Here is a 13,749-nt window from a genome sequence, read left to right as displayed (position 1 = left end):
CGTTCGTGAGTCCATACTTCTCACTCGTCCATGGAGATCTAGTGAACATGCAGATGCCTAGCAGTCCTCAGCGCCTCGGCAGTCCCTGTAGCACTATCGAACGTGCGCCCAGTGACGTCTTGCCCGCGGCCGCATCCGGGGTCAGACGACCAAGTCGACCAAGCAAGGCAAAACTGATCTGGAGACCGCCAGTCCAACTTGACGCGTCAAAATCATGCTCGAGACAGCTAAGACAGCTTTGACGACAGCTGCACTGGTAGCGGCGTGGAGTCTAAGATGGAACGTCTATGTCTTCCTGCGCTTGGTAAGTCTGAGCCTGGCTGAGCTAACGACAGCTACCATTTGCTAGCAAGTCCCTGCCGAAGATCTGGACCGGACTTGCTGTCCACCTATCCGCCCTCTCAGCAATGTGGCTTTCCCGCAGCAAGAAGGCAGACCGAAGGACTGGCCTTGCTCCAGCTCTTGGGGTCCTCGGCATCGCTAGCGGCGCAGCGTCAATCGTCTGGGCAGTGGCGGTCGATCTTGTGCTGGTCCTGATGTCGCTGGACATGTGCTATCGAGCCCACTATCTCCATCCAGCCGGCGCACTCAGCTTCTCCCGCACCGGCTTCGTCACCGACACATCGGCCAGCCTTCTCTTTCGGTCTACGTCCCAGTCGTTCAACCTCACCTACGTATCAAATGCTGCTGGATCTGTCAAGATCCCGGTACATGTGCCCGCCGGCAGCGACTCGACCGTCTCGGTCCATATCGACGGACTCCAACCAGGAGAGACGTACAGCTACATCTCGACTGCTGGACACGAGGGATCGTTCTTGACGGCTCGAGCAGCCCCGGAGATATTCTCTCTCGTCAGCACGAGCTGTCAGAAGCCAAACTGGCCGTACTCGCCGCTGAACCATCCTCTGCGCGTGACCGGGATGGAGCACCTTGACAAGCATGTTGGCGGGATGAGGCAGAAGCCAGAGATGATGTTATTTCTGGGCGACTTCATCTGTGAGTGATAGCTTGGCCCTGGCTGATGCAGATTCCGACCTCCCCATGCCCCTCGCGCCTTACACCAAGTCCTACTATCGCCAACTCTACCGCCAGCTCTATGCCTCCCCATCCTGGACCCGCAACCTCCTCGATCTTCCCTGGATCCACATGTTTGACGATCACGAGATCATCAACGACTACTCTACCGATCCAAAGCACACCCCGCTGTACCCCGAAGCGATCGACGCTTTTGCCCACTATCAGCTCTCCGTCAATCCCCCTCCCATCAATCCTGCTCAACCCACATACACTTCCTTCAACATCGGCCAAGTGGCCTTCTTTGTCCTTGACAACCGATCTTTCAGGTCTGCGCAGCCATTACGGAGCGGGTCGAATTCCACCGGTGGTCAAGGGGAGCGGACCATGCTGGGAGTTCAGCAATTGGCGGATCTGAGGGTCTGGGTGGATCGAGAGGGAAAGCGGGAGGGAAGGCTGCTGGTCCTCGTGAGCGGTGTGCCGGTGACTCGGAATTGGTCAGAGGGCGGGGATGAGTTTGATAGCTGGGCTGTAAGTTCTTTTGCCCTGGCTGGCTGGGTTGAGCTGACCTTCAGGGATACCTTGACGAGCGAGAAGAGGTGCTGGAAATGCTTTGGGCGGTGGGCGGCGCAGTCATCATATCTGGGGACAGGCATGAGCATGGTAGGCCTTTTAACTACTCAACGAGACCGAAGCTGATAAGCCAGCCACCACCGTCCTTCCACCTTCCCCTCACTCTGGCCATCCGTCATCCCACTCAGTCATCGAGTTCTCGACATCCCCTCTGTCCTACTTCCATCAACCTTGGCTGCGAGAACACGTCGAGCACCGCCCCACGGACATCACACTGCATCATGAATGGCGGGGTATGAGTCGCTTCGGCGCGTTCGACTTTGACACGTCTGGGCAGGAGCCCAAGGTGGACTTTACGTTGGTTGTAGATGGGGAAGAAGAGTGGAAGTACACGTGGTGGAAGGGAAAGGGTATCGCTATCTAGAGGCTGGTCATAAGATGATGAAGGGGGTCGTGAGCTCGAGATGTGCCGGCCTTGGCTGACTCATACTGATCGTTGCCTGACCTGACATTTACTACATATAGACCTACAAAACCCTGACTGACTACCTGATCGAGTGTTAGACCTGTTGACGCTCCCTGTATTCTCGGTCCGCCTCCGCCGCATACTGGGCTGTGGTCTTGTATGCCTTGAATTTGCGAGCTGGCACCTTGGCCTGAAACATCTCGTCGAGCTCGGCGTATGATCTGTTCTTGTACTAGATAAATGTCAGCTAACGTAACTCATTGGCTGGCCTGTGGAAGGCTCACCTCAGGCAAGAGGAAGTAGAGGCCAGCTGTCGCGCAGCAGCATGTGCCGAAGAAGAAGAACGCAGCTCGGATGTTCCACTTGGCGAGCATGAGGGGAACACAGTAGCTAAAGACAAGCGACAGTGACTGGGCTGTCGCTTGACTGGTCTGTTAGCTGTAAGAAGCGAGGAAATCACTAGGAGACCACTTACGATAGACTGTTGGTCTTAGCTCGGAGCCGCGGCGTGGCGGTCTCGCCTTGGTATGCAGGACCTAGGGTGAATCAGCGCAGACCTGTTACTCTCACGACTAATTCCAAAACTGGCTCACCGATAGGAGCGATGCCCGAATTGTACCCAAAGGCCCACAGACACATGAAGGAGATCAAGACGGTCGAGCGGGCGGTGGTATCGGGGATGACGGACATGATGGCAATGATGAACAGAGAGGAGGAGAGGATGACCCCAGCACCTAGAGCAAGAGGTCGACGACCGAAAAGATCAGAGGTGAAAAAGGCCCCGAGGACGCCGAGCAGGCCGATAAGGCTGACAATCATAGCCCCGCTGTTTGAAATCAGCAAGATTCGGATTCAAGGCATCAGGATCCGATTTTACAGGAAAGGATTGGCCATTCCTGCGAGCTGGAAGAAGTCTAGCGTCAGCCCGAGGGAGATCATGAGACTTACAAGACGTATAACCGTTGACGAGCGAGTTTCCAGAAAGCTGAGCGAAAAGAGGGATAGCGGCTGAGATGAGGAAGCGGCGCTGTCGTCAGCGAGATCAAGCAAATGCACTAACCAAGTTGGACCCTCTGAAGATCTCGGTAAAGTTGGTCTGACCAGCCTCTGCAGCGAGCTTCCTCTCGTCCTGAAGTACAAGAGTCATGAGTTTATCTGATAATCAGCCCGGTCCCACATGCATTCTGGAAACCTACACTCGTGCTCGGCGTCAAAGTTCTTGCCGTATAGCTTCTTCAGGGAAACCTTCGACAGCTCGTGGTTGTCCTTGCGAGCGTGGTACCAAGCGGTCTCTGGCACGAAGGGCCAAGCGAGGACAAACAATCCAGTGAACACCCACTGGGAGTATACGACGCGGCGGAAATCCAGCACTTCAGGGGACTGTACGTCAGCTAACCTAAAGACACGGACCTACAGTAGCCAGAATCTGAAGGCCGATAGCACCGCAGAGTCCACCAAGCTGGTAAAAGAGGGCGTAAGAGGCGAGGAGAGCGCCTCGGAGGCGGATAGGAGCGACTTCGGCGACGTAGATAACACATTGGGTCTGGACCAGGCCATTGCCCATGCCCGTGAAGATCTTGGCGACCGCCCAGACCTGCCAGCTGGTGGCAACGCACTCGATAGCGACACCCTGGGATCAGACTCGCCCGGACTGACCACTTACGATAGCCAAGAGGATGGTCAGCCATGCGAGGATATACTTTCGGCCTATGACGTCGCTCAGGCTATAAATCAGCATTGCTGGTACCAGATACTCACAATCCACCGTATAGGTTGCCGCAGATGACGCCACCCTGGAAAATGCCACCCCACGCCGCGACAATGAGAGGGTCGAGCTGGAGGAGACCGGCCGAGTCGGTGATCGTTCCTGTGTGGTCAGCTGAGTATGCGGGCAACTCGCTCGTTACGGCTCACCGAACTGATTTATAAAGCCCCTATTTGCGATGATGGACCCCGGGATCTTGGTCTGGAAGCCATCCATTGCAGCCGCAATGCTAGCGAACAGACAAAAGATCACAGCCTAGAGATCAGTCGAAACTCCTCATTCCTCGCAAAACTTTCGATGTCTCACTTTCCAGTACTTCTTGACCGTTTGCTTCCGCGATAGATCCGCGAAGGCAGAGACGATGTATGCCTCGCCTGCATCTTCGATTTTGTGAATGGACTCCTTGGAGCTTGCACGAGCGAGCTCATGTTGCTGTTCGATGGGGACGATGGCTTTGATTTCGACCGACATTGTGTTGGGGTGCGAGAGTGGAGGTGCGGGGCCTGCGAATGCGGGGCAGGGGACCTAAAGTTATATAGACTCGCATGTTGCTGGGAGCTACGATCGGGATAATGGTATACTCCGTGAGCGTGTCTAAAAGGAGCCTAGCTGTACATCCACGTACAGACAAGAGCAAGCGTAGAGATATGCATAGCTCCACGCCACAGCTTGCGACCTCTTGCGACCCGCTGATATTACCCGGGCCGGTGCCGGGCCGTAGTCGTTCGGCGCTTCGGCGCATTCGTCAGCGCGAAATCGAGGCCTTTGCCAGATGCTTCAGGTTGCTTCTGATATCCGAAGGCCATCTATCTCCATCTTCTCCATCCGAGTCCTGATATAGCATCTAGTCCAGCCCGCTATATCCGTCGGCCCCGAAGCCCGAGATGCCTGTACGGAGGTGCACGGCCGGCCATCGAGTCGGCGCGGGGCATTAATTGTTCCGTGGCCAGGACTGATCTGGACTGATGCGAGTGCGTTGCGACAGACGCGACATGCGTCCGACTCTCTTCCAGGCCACGTCCATCACTGCTAATAATGAGTGTCCAGCAGCAGATAGACGCGCTCCACCGCAACTGGGTCTGGGTGAAGGACTGGCAGGACTCCTCGCTCGACAACACCGTCGGCCGCCTTGTCACCTTCACCCGCAAAGTCCACCTCGACACCATTCCCCAGACCGCCGGCATCCACTGCACAGCCGACACTCGGTACAAGCTCATCGTCAACGGTACGCGAGTATGTATCGGTCCCTCCCGCTCCAGCCCGGAGCGATGGCTATACGACACCATCGACCTCTCTCCCTTCCTGGTGTCCGGCGACAACACCATCACCTTTGTCGTCATGCGGTACTTCTACGCCACACGGGCAGCGATGCCGTTTGTACGGACGGGCTTTGCAGGATTGACGCTGGTGGGGAGCGTGGGGGCGGAAGATATCGGGACGGGCGAGATGGGGAGCTGGGAGGCAAGGGTGGACATTGGAACGCTGTTCCCGATAGGTCTGGAGGATGATGTCTTCCTGCATGTGAGTCTAGGTCATGGTGGGACTGATGTAGATCAATGAAAGGACACACTTGCAGAAGAGCGCGAAAGTAGAGATCTCCGCATACGGTCTCCGCCTGGTCAACGGGGAGCTACCGCCCTGGCGACTCCATCCTCGCCAGATTCCTCTCCCAGAGCAGACCACTGTCTCAATCCACACCGTTCGCGCCCTTCAGTCTTCCATCAGTCAGCCCTCGTGGGAGCAGCTCCTGCAATCTGGCCAGCCCCTTACACTCCCCTCTACATCCTCGCACTCCATCGACCTTCAGGCCGACTGCCACTCCACCGCCTTTACAAAGTGGACCTTCCGCGCGTCCTCGCCCACCACTATCCGCCTCAAGGTGACCTACTCGGAGGGGTATGAGCTCGAACCTCGGCGATATCCCTGGCTTCGGACCAAAGCGGATCGGCTCGACTCTAGCGGTCTCATCCTCGGTCCGCACGACGAGGTCACGCTGGATGTCCCGGCAGGAGAGACGTCGTACGAGCCATTCTGGTTCAGGACATTTCGCCTCCTCCGCGTGGAGCTCACCTGCGGTCCTAGCGACGTCGCCCTGGTATCCCTCAAAGCCACCCAGACCAATTATCCCCTCTCTATCAAGGCGGCCTGGTCAGAACCGGAAGATCAATTCAGCGGCGACATCTTTGACATCTCCATACGGACGATGCGCAACTGTATGTTTGATGCCTACTCGGATTGCCCTTTCTACGAACAGCTCTCGTGAGTCCAGACCAAGGCCCAGCTGATATCAGGTATTCTGGTGATAGTCGCTCGGTCGGCCTTTTCCACTACCTCCTGTCCGGAGACGATCGCCTCGTCCGGCAGACCATCACCTCCTTTGCCGGCTCTATCACGCCCGAAGGCCTTACCCAATCCCGCTATCCCTCTCAAGTCCAGCAAGTCATCGCTGGCTTCTCCCTCTATTGGGTCCTCCAAATCTGCGACCACATGCTCTACTTTGGCGACGTCAGCTTCTCCAAACCCCTCCTCCCCCTCGTTGACGGCGTGCTCGACTTTTTCGATCGGCACGTCGACCATCTCGGGCTGGTCAGCGCACTCCCGGCAGATGTATGGCAGTACGTCGACTGGGTTACCGGCTATCACGAGACCGAGGAGCACCCGAGTAAGGGCGTACCTACGGCCGGTCGCAAATCGAATCGCCACACCTACTTTAGCATGCTGTACGCGTGGACTCTGCAGCACGCCGCCAGGCTCGTTCGGCAGGTCGGTCGTCCTCAGTACGCCTTGGAGTACGAGCAGAGGTCGGACGCTCTGCTTGTCGCCATCCGTAGGCACTGCTTTGACCCCAAACTTCGGATCTTTACCGACAGCACGTCCGATGTCCCTCCCGACACACCCACTCCCTACTCCCAGCACGCCCAAGTCTTCGCGGTGCTATGCGGCGCTGCCGATCCTGAAGACTCTGCACGTCTTCTCCGCACCGCCTTCCATCCGGACACGTCCCTCGGCAAATGTTCATACGTCATGATGTTCTACGCATTCCGGGCGTTCGCCAAAGCGGGGATTTACGACGAGATGTACGCGGACGCATGGGATCCATGGCGAAGGATGATCGGTCAGAATCTCTCCACATGGGAGGAGGATGATGTGCGGCAGCGTTCAGACTGCCATGCCTGGGGCAGCGTGCCAGTGTACGAGTACCTCTCGGAAGTGGCGGGTGTGCAACCGCTTGAGCCGGGGTTCAAGGCGGTCTTGTTCGCCCCGAGGCCAAGTCTGAGTGCTGCTTTGGAGGCGAAGGTGGCAGTAGGGGCGGACAATGCTGCGCACGTATCGTGGGGGAAGGGAAAGGCCGGCGATGGGACGAAGGCGAGAATGACGCTGGATAAGGCGGTAAGGGTAGTGACCAGGTCAGCCGATGGGCAAGACCACGATCATGGGGTGACCAAACAGGTCGAGGTTCATTATTGAGCAGAGAGACGCATGAGATGCCATGCTCCAGGCCAGGGGCTCCCAATTTGCTGCGCCGGGCTACCGGAGCTGAGATCTGCCACTCCGCTCGCAAGAGCCACGGACTGGTCTGTCACCCGAACCATACACCGCATTCCTCGCGTCAAGCTTTGAATTTTGAACCTTACGCATCTTCCTTCTTCCCGTTCTTGCGCCTCATCATGCCCAGCCTACCTGATGTCCTCCACCTTATTCCCCCATATATACGCGACATCGAAGACTACCTGGCGCTGAGTGTCACTGGCCGCGAAGTCCGGTCACTCGTACAAGAATATAGCTCGCCCAGCACCCTCCTCGTTCTCTGCTACCACTCCCGCCGGACCTTCTTTCGCCCAGACCCACTCTTTCTGCTCACTCCTCTCGCACCACCCCTTTCCATATGGGCTCGTAGGTCCACAGAGAATCTACGACGTCTCGTCCACGCCTTCTACTACGGCGAAGAAGCGGTGCTGGATCTCGGCATCTCGGTCCCCGCCGTGGCTATCGAGGCAGAATGGAGCATGGCCAGAGTGTGTCAACTCTGGGAATGGCGTATGAGGGTTGTCACTCCGTTGACGGACCTCATCGATCGGTGTGTTGGACAGCAGTGGTATGCCCAGGCAGACTTCTGGGATGGAGGCGTGGAGGATGCGGCGACGCTATATGCTGAGCCGGCGGAGGTGGTGTTCAGGATGCTCATCTACGGTGAGCTATTCAAAGATGGATGGCATGAGTGGATAGAGGGTACTGACAGGGTGAGCTGTTCCTCCGCCTGGTATGTGCAGATACGGGCTAATCCAACCAGAGTCAGCCCGTGCCCCCTTTTGCCGCCCTTTCCACCCGCTTGGAATACGTCAAATACCTCCTTCCCGATTGGCGATCCTATCCGACCGCCCACGACGGTACCCCTGGAATCCGTCGAGGAATGGATATCACCTGTGACCGTCCATATCACCCTGGCGAGATCGTCACTCTGCCTCAGCGTCTCACTCATCCCATCACCGGCCACGTCCGTACGATCCACCCATTTCGAGCTATACAGGATGGCTCGACCCCCTATAGGGATGCCATGCGGGAATACGAGCATCAGACGGTTCTTCGGCATCTCCTCGGTGCGAGCACACTCTGGGGACAGGTCACTACTGCCGTCCGCAACATGTGCGGCGGGGATTTTGACACACCTGTCCACAAGTTGAGGGCGGTGGGGGGCGACGTGGACTGGAAGCAGGGCTTGTGGGAGAACGCGCTGTATCTCCTGGGGTATGAGGGAATGGAGATGGTGATCCAGGTGTGGAACGGGATGAGGGGAAGTGTAGGGGAAAACGGGGAAAATGGGGAATATGGTGGGGTGGACCAGCGGGGACCCGGATGGGACAAAATGCGACGATACCGCAGTCTCATTGCAGCCATGACAGAAGAGCCTGAGAAGGTTCAGATAGGGAAGAAGTGGACATACGAGATCCCTCATCTGTATAACGATCTCGGCGTGGCGATGTGGGACAACTAGAGGTGGACATGCATCAATGCATCAAAGGTGTCGAGGTCTAACTGACTAGACTTCCGCCGATGCCTGCTGCCTCTGGGCTATTTTGCCGACTTGGTAGTCGAGAGTCCACGTTCGATGCCATGAGCTGGACGAACTGTACTCTGCTGAACTGTACGGTCAGCTGATTCAACACGCTCACGTACCAAAGACCACCAGTCCTGCAGCATGTTGAACCATTCTTGCGACTCGCCGTTGCACTTCAGCAGGCCGAGAAGGATCCGGAAGATTTTTCCTCTCTGCTGATCAGCTCGATGTCACCCCGTCCAGTGCTATGACGGACCATGCTCTCCCCGTTTGCGGCTAGGTCATCCAGACCAATACACGAAAGCGTCTCGTACGCTTCTTTTCCCATCGTAGCCCGTTCAGAATCGAGGATTGTCGTTCCAGGCTCAACAAGTTCAGCTTTGTAATCCGCCTGGAGGTCAGCTTGGCTGATCCTGATAGCGCGAAACTCACCAAGGCGAACCGGATAGAAACAGCAGTAATGGCGAGATTGGCCCGCTGCATCCCCATGACTGCCAGCCTGATCTCATCCATCGGCTCGTCGAATGTCCATCCCAGCTTCAGTATGTCTGGGAGGAACTGCATGATCTCGTCCAGCTCCAGAAGAGCGGTATCGATCCACTGCAGCTCCGCCTCGACATCTTCGTATCGCGGTCTTTCTCCGCGTTTGCGGCTCGACAAAAGGGTCCGGGTGCGGCGGATAGGCTCCTCGAGGAGAGGAAACTGGCGGATACAGGCGACAAAGCCGATCATGTATGACGTCTGATTTGGGGGTTGTGGGAAGGACCCCTGTGAAGTAAGGAACTCGTCGTCCACTTCGAGGGGAAGGGAAGGTCGGCCTTCGAAGGCGTTGAGGTGAATCTTATTCCCGGCAGAAGCTTCGGTACTGCTATCAGCTGGGGCCGGGCAGGAACCTACATGTCTACAGCATGAACATGCCACCATATCCTTCTCCTGAGCTGGATGTCCACAGCGTCCAGACCCATCCCAGCAGTGGCGTCGTCATCGTGCATCCGCATAAGAAACATGAGCTGGCAGGCCTCGGCGAGGAGGGTCAAAGCGCGGTTCGTCTTTCCCACTGATTGACAGTAGAAGTAGCCACTGATTATCAGCGGCGGCATAGTCAGCAACTCACGCTGATAATGTGCCGACATGCATTATATTGGGCGTCCGGTAGCTGCGGTCTAGCAGCATCATGCTCGCGCGATGACATCGATGCTGCAGGGACGCTAATTCGCCGCGAGTAAAGTCTGTCATCCGGCCGAGAGGCGACTGTCCTATCGTATATGCCACTAATGGTCAGTGCCCCGCCCTGCGAAGGGTGAAAAGGACTTACCTATACCTAATACCAGCGCTCGAAAGTCCCTATCCACCTTATCGCGTCTCATCGCCAGGCTTTGGCTGAATGTCGGCCGATGGACCATAGGGAATAGCGAATGGGAGTATGCGAGGTACAGCCGAATGATGATTGATATGGTACTCCAGGGAGCGACGTGATCCAGCTGAATGTCCGCGCCGCCTGTGGGGAGGGGTATCTCGGGTACGCGGCGGGAGGAGGGAGGTACGAGCAGTGTGGGAATGGGCGGTCTGGCACTGACGTCAGGTAGATGATTTTCTGCCTGACCGGGATAGGGTTCCGGAACCAGACCGCCTGGTCCTGGTATACGACCCGATCCGCTTGTACTCCCGGTAGGCCAGTCAGTGATGAGATCATGCTCCGACCACTCGGAGATGTCGAGCCCGGCGGTGAGAGGACGTGCTGGCGAGGCGTTTGCGAGGAACGATAATGGGTCGATCGTGCCTGAAGTAAATTTGCCCTCAGGAAGCGATCTCCGAGGACCGAGAGGAGAGAAGCGGGGAGCGTAATTCGCGTGCCCACCGTTGGCTGTCACCGAATGGGAAGACGCAGATTCATGCTCCGGCCGAGAAGACTGCACGTCCACTTGATAACCAGCCATGGCGGCGACATCATCCTGATAGGATAGCCGCCCGCCATTCCGTGATGGTCCACCTTGGCTGTCCGAGCTGTGGAAGGAGGGCAAGCTCGGCCGATTGCCCGCCTGCGAGGGCATTGGTGGAGACCGAGAATGAACATCGGACGGCTCCCCTGATCCTGACTCTCGGGTAAAGCTGGGCTATCAGCCACCGCTGAGGGGATGGACTTACGATGTGGGCCTTCCTGGACGTTTGTAGACGTGGTCATAGGTGCACTTGATCCCGAGTCGAGCGCAATTCATGCAGGCTGCCTCCTTGTCGTGCTTCTCATTATCATCTGATGGCGGTAGGCATTTCGTCTGTACAGTCAGCACCGGTTCATTTTGTGGATATTGGGGTCGCCCTGGACTTGCCTTTCTCTTGCGGCAGATGTCGCAGGTCTTGTACTGCATCGACGGCATGCTGGTCGTTGATCTAACAGGTTGAAGGGCAGATGAGCAAACAAAAACACCGCCGGTGCGCCGGATCATCCATTGCCGGCTCGACCATATGGCCATCTCACGCTCTCTACTCTGATGATGCTTTCTTACATTGTGCCTCCAACAGAAGATCAAGATGGCGCTCTCCATCGACTACACAGGGAAGCTCGTTTTGATCACAGGCGGAGGGCGAGGGATTGGGCTAGGTATCACCAAGGCTTTCGCTAGCGGTTAGCTGCTTCCCCTACATATCCTCCGAAGCGTCCACTGACTCCGCAGCTGGCGCAGACTTGGCCATCACCTATACAAGCCAGGACTCTACCTCACTCGCTGCTGATCTATCCAAGAAATACGGCGTCTCGATCCGCGCTTTCAAGTGCAACGTGACCAAATCAGCCGAGATCGATGCGATGATCCAGGAGGTCGAGGCGAGCTGGGGCAAGAAGATCGATATGGCAGTAGCCAACGCGGGGATCAGCCAGTGGAAACAGACTATTGACAGTACTGATGGTATGTGTCCCTACCGTTCGCAGCTGAGACCTCAGAGGATATTGAGAAGATGTTCGCTGTCAATACGCTCGGACCTTTTTACCTGTCGAGGAGCCTAGCACGGTCGTGGCTCGACCTCCCGGTCTCCGTCGGACCAGACACGGTCGATGTGTCAGAGCTGAAGGGCAAGAAGCTCGACAAGCAGATCTTGTTCGTATCGAGTATCAGCGGGCTGGTAGCGATGAGCCCGCAACGACAGGCAGCATATAATGCGAGTAAGGGGGGATTGACCATGCTAGCTAAGGTGAGTGCTGGTTCCCCTCAGATGCTCAATTACTGATAGTCACAGTCACTGGCTCAGGAATGGGCGCACATAGGGATCTACGTCAACGCTATATCACCAGTAAGCCGGTCCGCGTTCTCGAAGCAGGCAAGATATCTGGAGCTGATCTCTAGGGCTACGTTGCGACAGACATGCTCGGAAATGCTGCGAACGAGAAGGAGGCCGCATTCCCAAAAGAATGGGACTTCAGGACACCGGTCGGACGGTAGGTTGACACTGGTGACCGCCAGAGATGCGAATTGACACTGCAGCTTCGCTACGCCCGAAGAAACGGGCGAATTCATCGCGGTATTGATGTCAAGATACCAAGGCGGCGGAGGGTTTATGACTGGGTCAGATGTAGTGTATGATGGTGGTGAGTCAAACGGCGGCCCTGCGCAATCGAATGAGCTGACGGGCAGGTTACACAACTTTATAGCATACAATGATGAATGTCTCTCAACTACTGTTCAGACGTAGCCGCAGAGCCTCACAGCATGGTCAATCCCGGCCCGAAGAAGACGCCCCCCGGAATCGACATTGGATCCGCAGGAGGAGCCGGCGCAGGCGCAGGCGCCATGCTCGGCTCTTGTGTGTTCCGCTTCTCCGCATCCCTGGCCCTCTGTGCCCTCTTTCTCTCCCTTGCCTTCTCCCTCTCCTTTTCCCGCCTTTCAGCTACAGTCGGGTCGTTCCTCTCCTCTTCGTGCCGGAGAAGTCTCGCAGCTTCTCTCTCTCCCCGCGCCGCCCTTTCCCGGTCTCTTGCTCGCTGAGCTCGCTTTCTCTCCCTTGCCTTCTCGCGAACAGTTTCACTGTGAAGGTAAACTACGGAGCCATCTCTTTCGGCCCTATCGGCGGCGGTGGAGGATGATTCGGCTTGTCGGGCAGGTGTACGAGCGACACTACGGCGGCTACATCTAATCAGCTTGAGCCAATTGAACCTTGAGGATTGGACTTGCGCTGAGGTCGTGTTGCGACCGGTACCTGGCCCCGCCGTCGTCCGCTTTCGCTTTGACCCAGTACCGGTGGTCGCGAGCCGCCTGAACGTGATCCAGCCGCGCGAGCGCCCCTTGAGGATGACGCAGTCGCATTGGTAGCGTTCATCATGCTCTGCTGCGGTCAGCTTGTTTCCAAGCGGAGAAGGAGACAACACACATTGATAGAAGCCCCTGCGTGGCCATGTCCCGACTGCATGGCCGTCACTTGCAGCATGTTCAGGTCCGAGTTGATGTTGGCATCTCCACCATTGTTGGTGGCTTGGCCGGTCGGCTGCCTAGTCAACGGAGATGCGGAGCTCTCAAGGGGAAGGCGGCCTCACGTAGAGATATAAAGATCCCGAAAAGTTCCAGCCATTACATTGTGCTTGGAGGCTCATGTACATGGGCGCGGGTGCTGAGTAGTCGGGCATACCCTCTCGTTCCATGTCAGCTGGTAGTGAAGATGGAGTATGGTTGAGAAGGCTATTCACTCGCCAAGATCAGGTAATAAAGATCGTCGGTCGGTCCGGATGCAATATATATTGTCAGTCACCTTAGTCACGTCGAGCCGAGCTTAAGACATCGTCGGGCCCTGTCTGGCCCTCGCCTATCATCCTATATCTCAGCGGCACAAGCATCGCATCCCACACGGGAGGAATGGATCAGGCAGCCATATCATCATCATCTATCCAGGACA

At 56.7% G+C, this 13,749-nt stretch overlaps 6 protein-coding genes across 6 annotated transcripts; 4 read left to right on the top strand and 2 right to left on the bottom strand.

Annotated features, from left to right (window-relative positions):
- Positions 1 to 214: 214 nt before the first annotated feature.
- MKK02DRAFT_26869 (PhoD-like phosphatase-domain-containing protein) lies at positions 215 to 2,011 on the top strand (the record flags this gene model as incomplete). Its single annotated transcript, XM_053087266.1, has 5 exons — positions 215 to 304; positions 336 to 996; positions 1,028 to 1,545; positions 1,590 to 1,677; positions 1,722 to 2,011. 5 exons carry the CDS (start codon positions 215 to 217, stop codon positions 2,009 to 2,011), a joined length of 1,647 nt encoding a protein of 548 aa, XP_052946787.1.
- Positions 2,012 to 2,147: 136 nt separating this feature from the next.
- MKK02DRAFT_45720 (general substrate transporter) lies at positions 2,148 to 4,289 on the bottom strand (the record flags this gene model as incomplete). Its single annotated transcript, XM_053093575.1, has 13 exons — positions 2,148 to 2,285; positions 2,338 to 2,479; positions 2,529 to 2,589; positions 2,647 to 2,879; positions 2,931 to 2,967; positions 3,002 to 3,080; positions 3,114 to 3,208; positions 3,250 to 3,433; positions 3,468 to 3,683; positions 3,717 to 3,777; positions 3,812 to 3,920; positions 3,968 to 4,073; positions 4,125 to 4,289. 13 exons carry the CDS (start codon positions 4,287 to 4,289, stop codon positions 2,148 to 2,150), a joined length of 1,626 nt encoding a protein of 541 aa, XP_052946786.1.
- Positions 4,290 to 4,853: 564 nt separating this feature from the next.
- On the top strand, positions 4,854 to 7,286 carry MKK02DRAFT_26737 (Six-hairpin glycosidase-like protein; the record flags this gene model as incomplete). Its single annotated transcript, XM_053087249.1, has 3 exons — positions 4,854 to 5,339; positions 5,371 to 6,077; positions 6,110 to 7,286. The coding sequence occupies 3 exons, from the start codon at positions 4,854 to 4,856 to the stop codon at positions 7,284 to 7,286; spliced, it is 2,370 nt and encodes a 789-aa protein (XP_052946785.1).
- Positions 7,287 to 7,486: 200 nt separating this feature from the next.
- MKK02DRAFT_45718 (uncharacterized protein) lies at positions 7,487 to 8,811 on the top strand (the record flags this gene model as incomplete). Its single annotated transcript, XM_053093574.1, has 2 exons — positions 7,487 to 8,059; positions 8,110 to 8,811. The coding sequence occupies 2 exons, from the start codon at positions 7,487 to 7,489 to the stop codon at positions 8,809 to 8,811; spliced, it is 1,275 nt and encodes a 424-aa protein (XP_052946784.1).
- Positions 8,812 to 8,848: 37 nt separating this feature from the next.
- MKK02DRAFT_45717 (uncharacterized protein) lies at positions 8,849 to 11,249 on the bottom strand (the record flags this gene model as incomplete). The annotated part of the gene is made up of 8 exons (XM_053093573.1): positions 8,849 to 8,959; positions 8,994 to 9,086; positions 9,131 to 9,265; positions 9,307 to 9,739; positions 9,772 to 9,954; positions 9,989 to 10,145; positions 10,190 to 10,983; positions 11,020 to 11,249. The coding sequence occupies 8 exons, from the start codon at positions 11,247 to 11,249 to the stop codon at positions 8,849 to 8,851; spliced, it is 2,136 nt and encodes a 711-aa protein (XP_052946783.1).
- Positions 11,250 to 11,403: 154 nt separating this feature from the next.
- On the top strand, positions 11,404 to 12,517 carry MKK02DRAFT_45716 (uncharacterized protein; the record flags this gene model as incomplete). Its single annotated transcript, XM_053093572.1, has 7 exons — positions 11,404 to 11,497; positions 11,547 to 11,777; positions 11,813 to 12,060; positions 12,106 to 12,159; positions 12,213 to 12,304; positions 12,351 to 12,454; positions 12,501 to 12,517. The coding sequence occupies 7 exons, from the start codon at positions 11,404 to 11,406 to the stop codon at positions 12,515 to 12,517; spliced, it is 840 nt and encodes a 279-aa protein (XP_052946782.1).
- Positions 12,518 to 13,749: the final 1,232 nt, after the last annotated feature.

Source organism: Dioszegia hungarica (assembly GCF_025882075.1).
Source record: "Dioszegia hungarica strain PDD-24b-2 chromosome Unknown MKK02contig_8, whole genome shotgun sequence".
NCBI classification, from domain to species: Eukaryota; Fungi; Basidiomycota; class Tremellomycetes; order Tremellales; family Bulleribasidiaceae; genus Dioszegia; species Dioszegia hungarica.
This window is presented reverse-complemented; position numbering and strand designations above follow the sequence as displayed.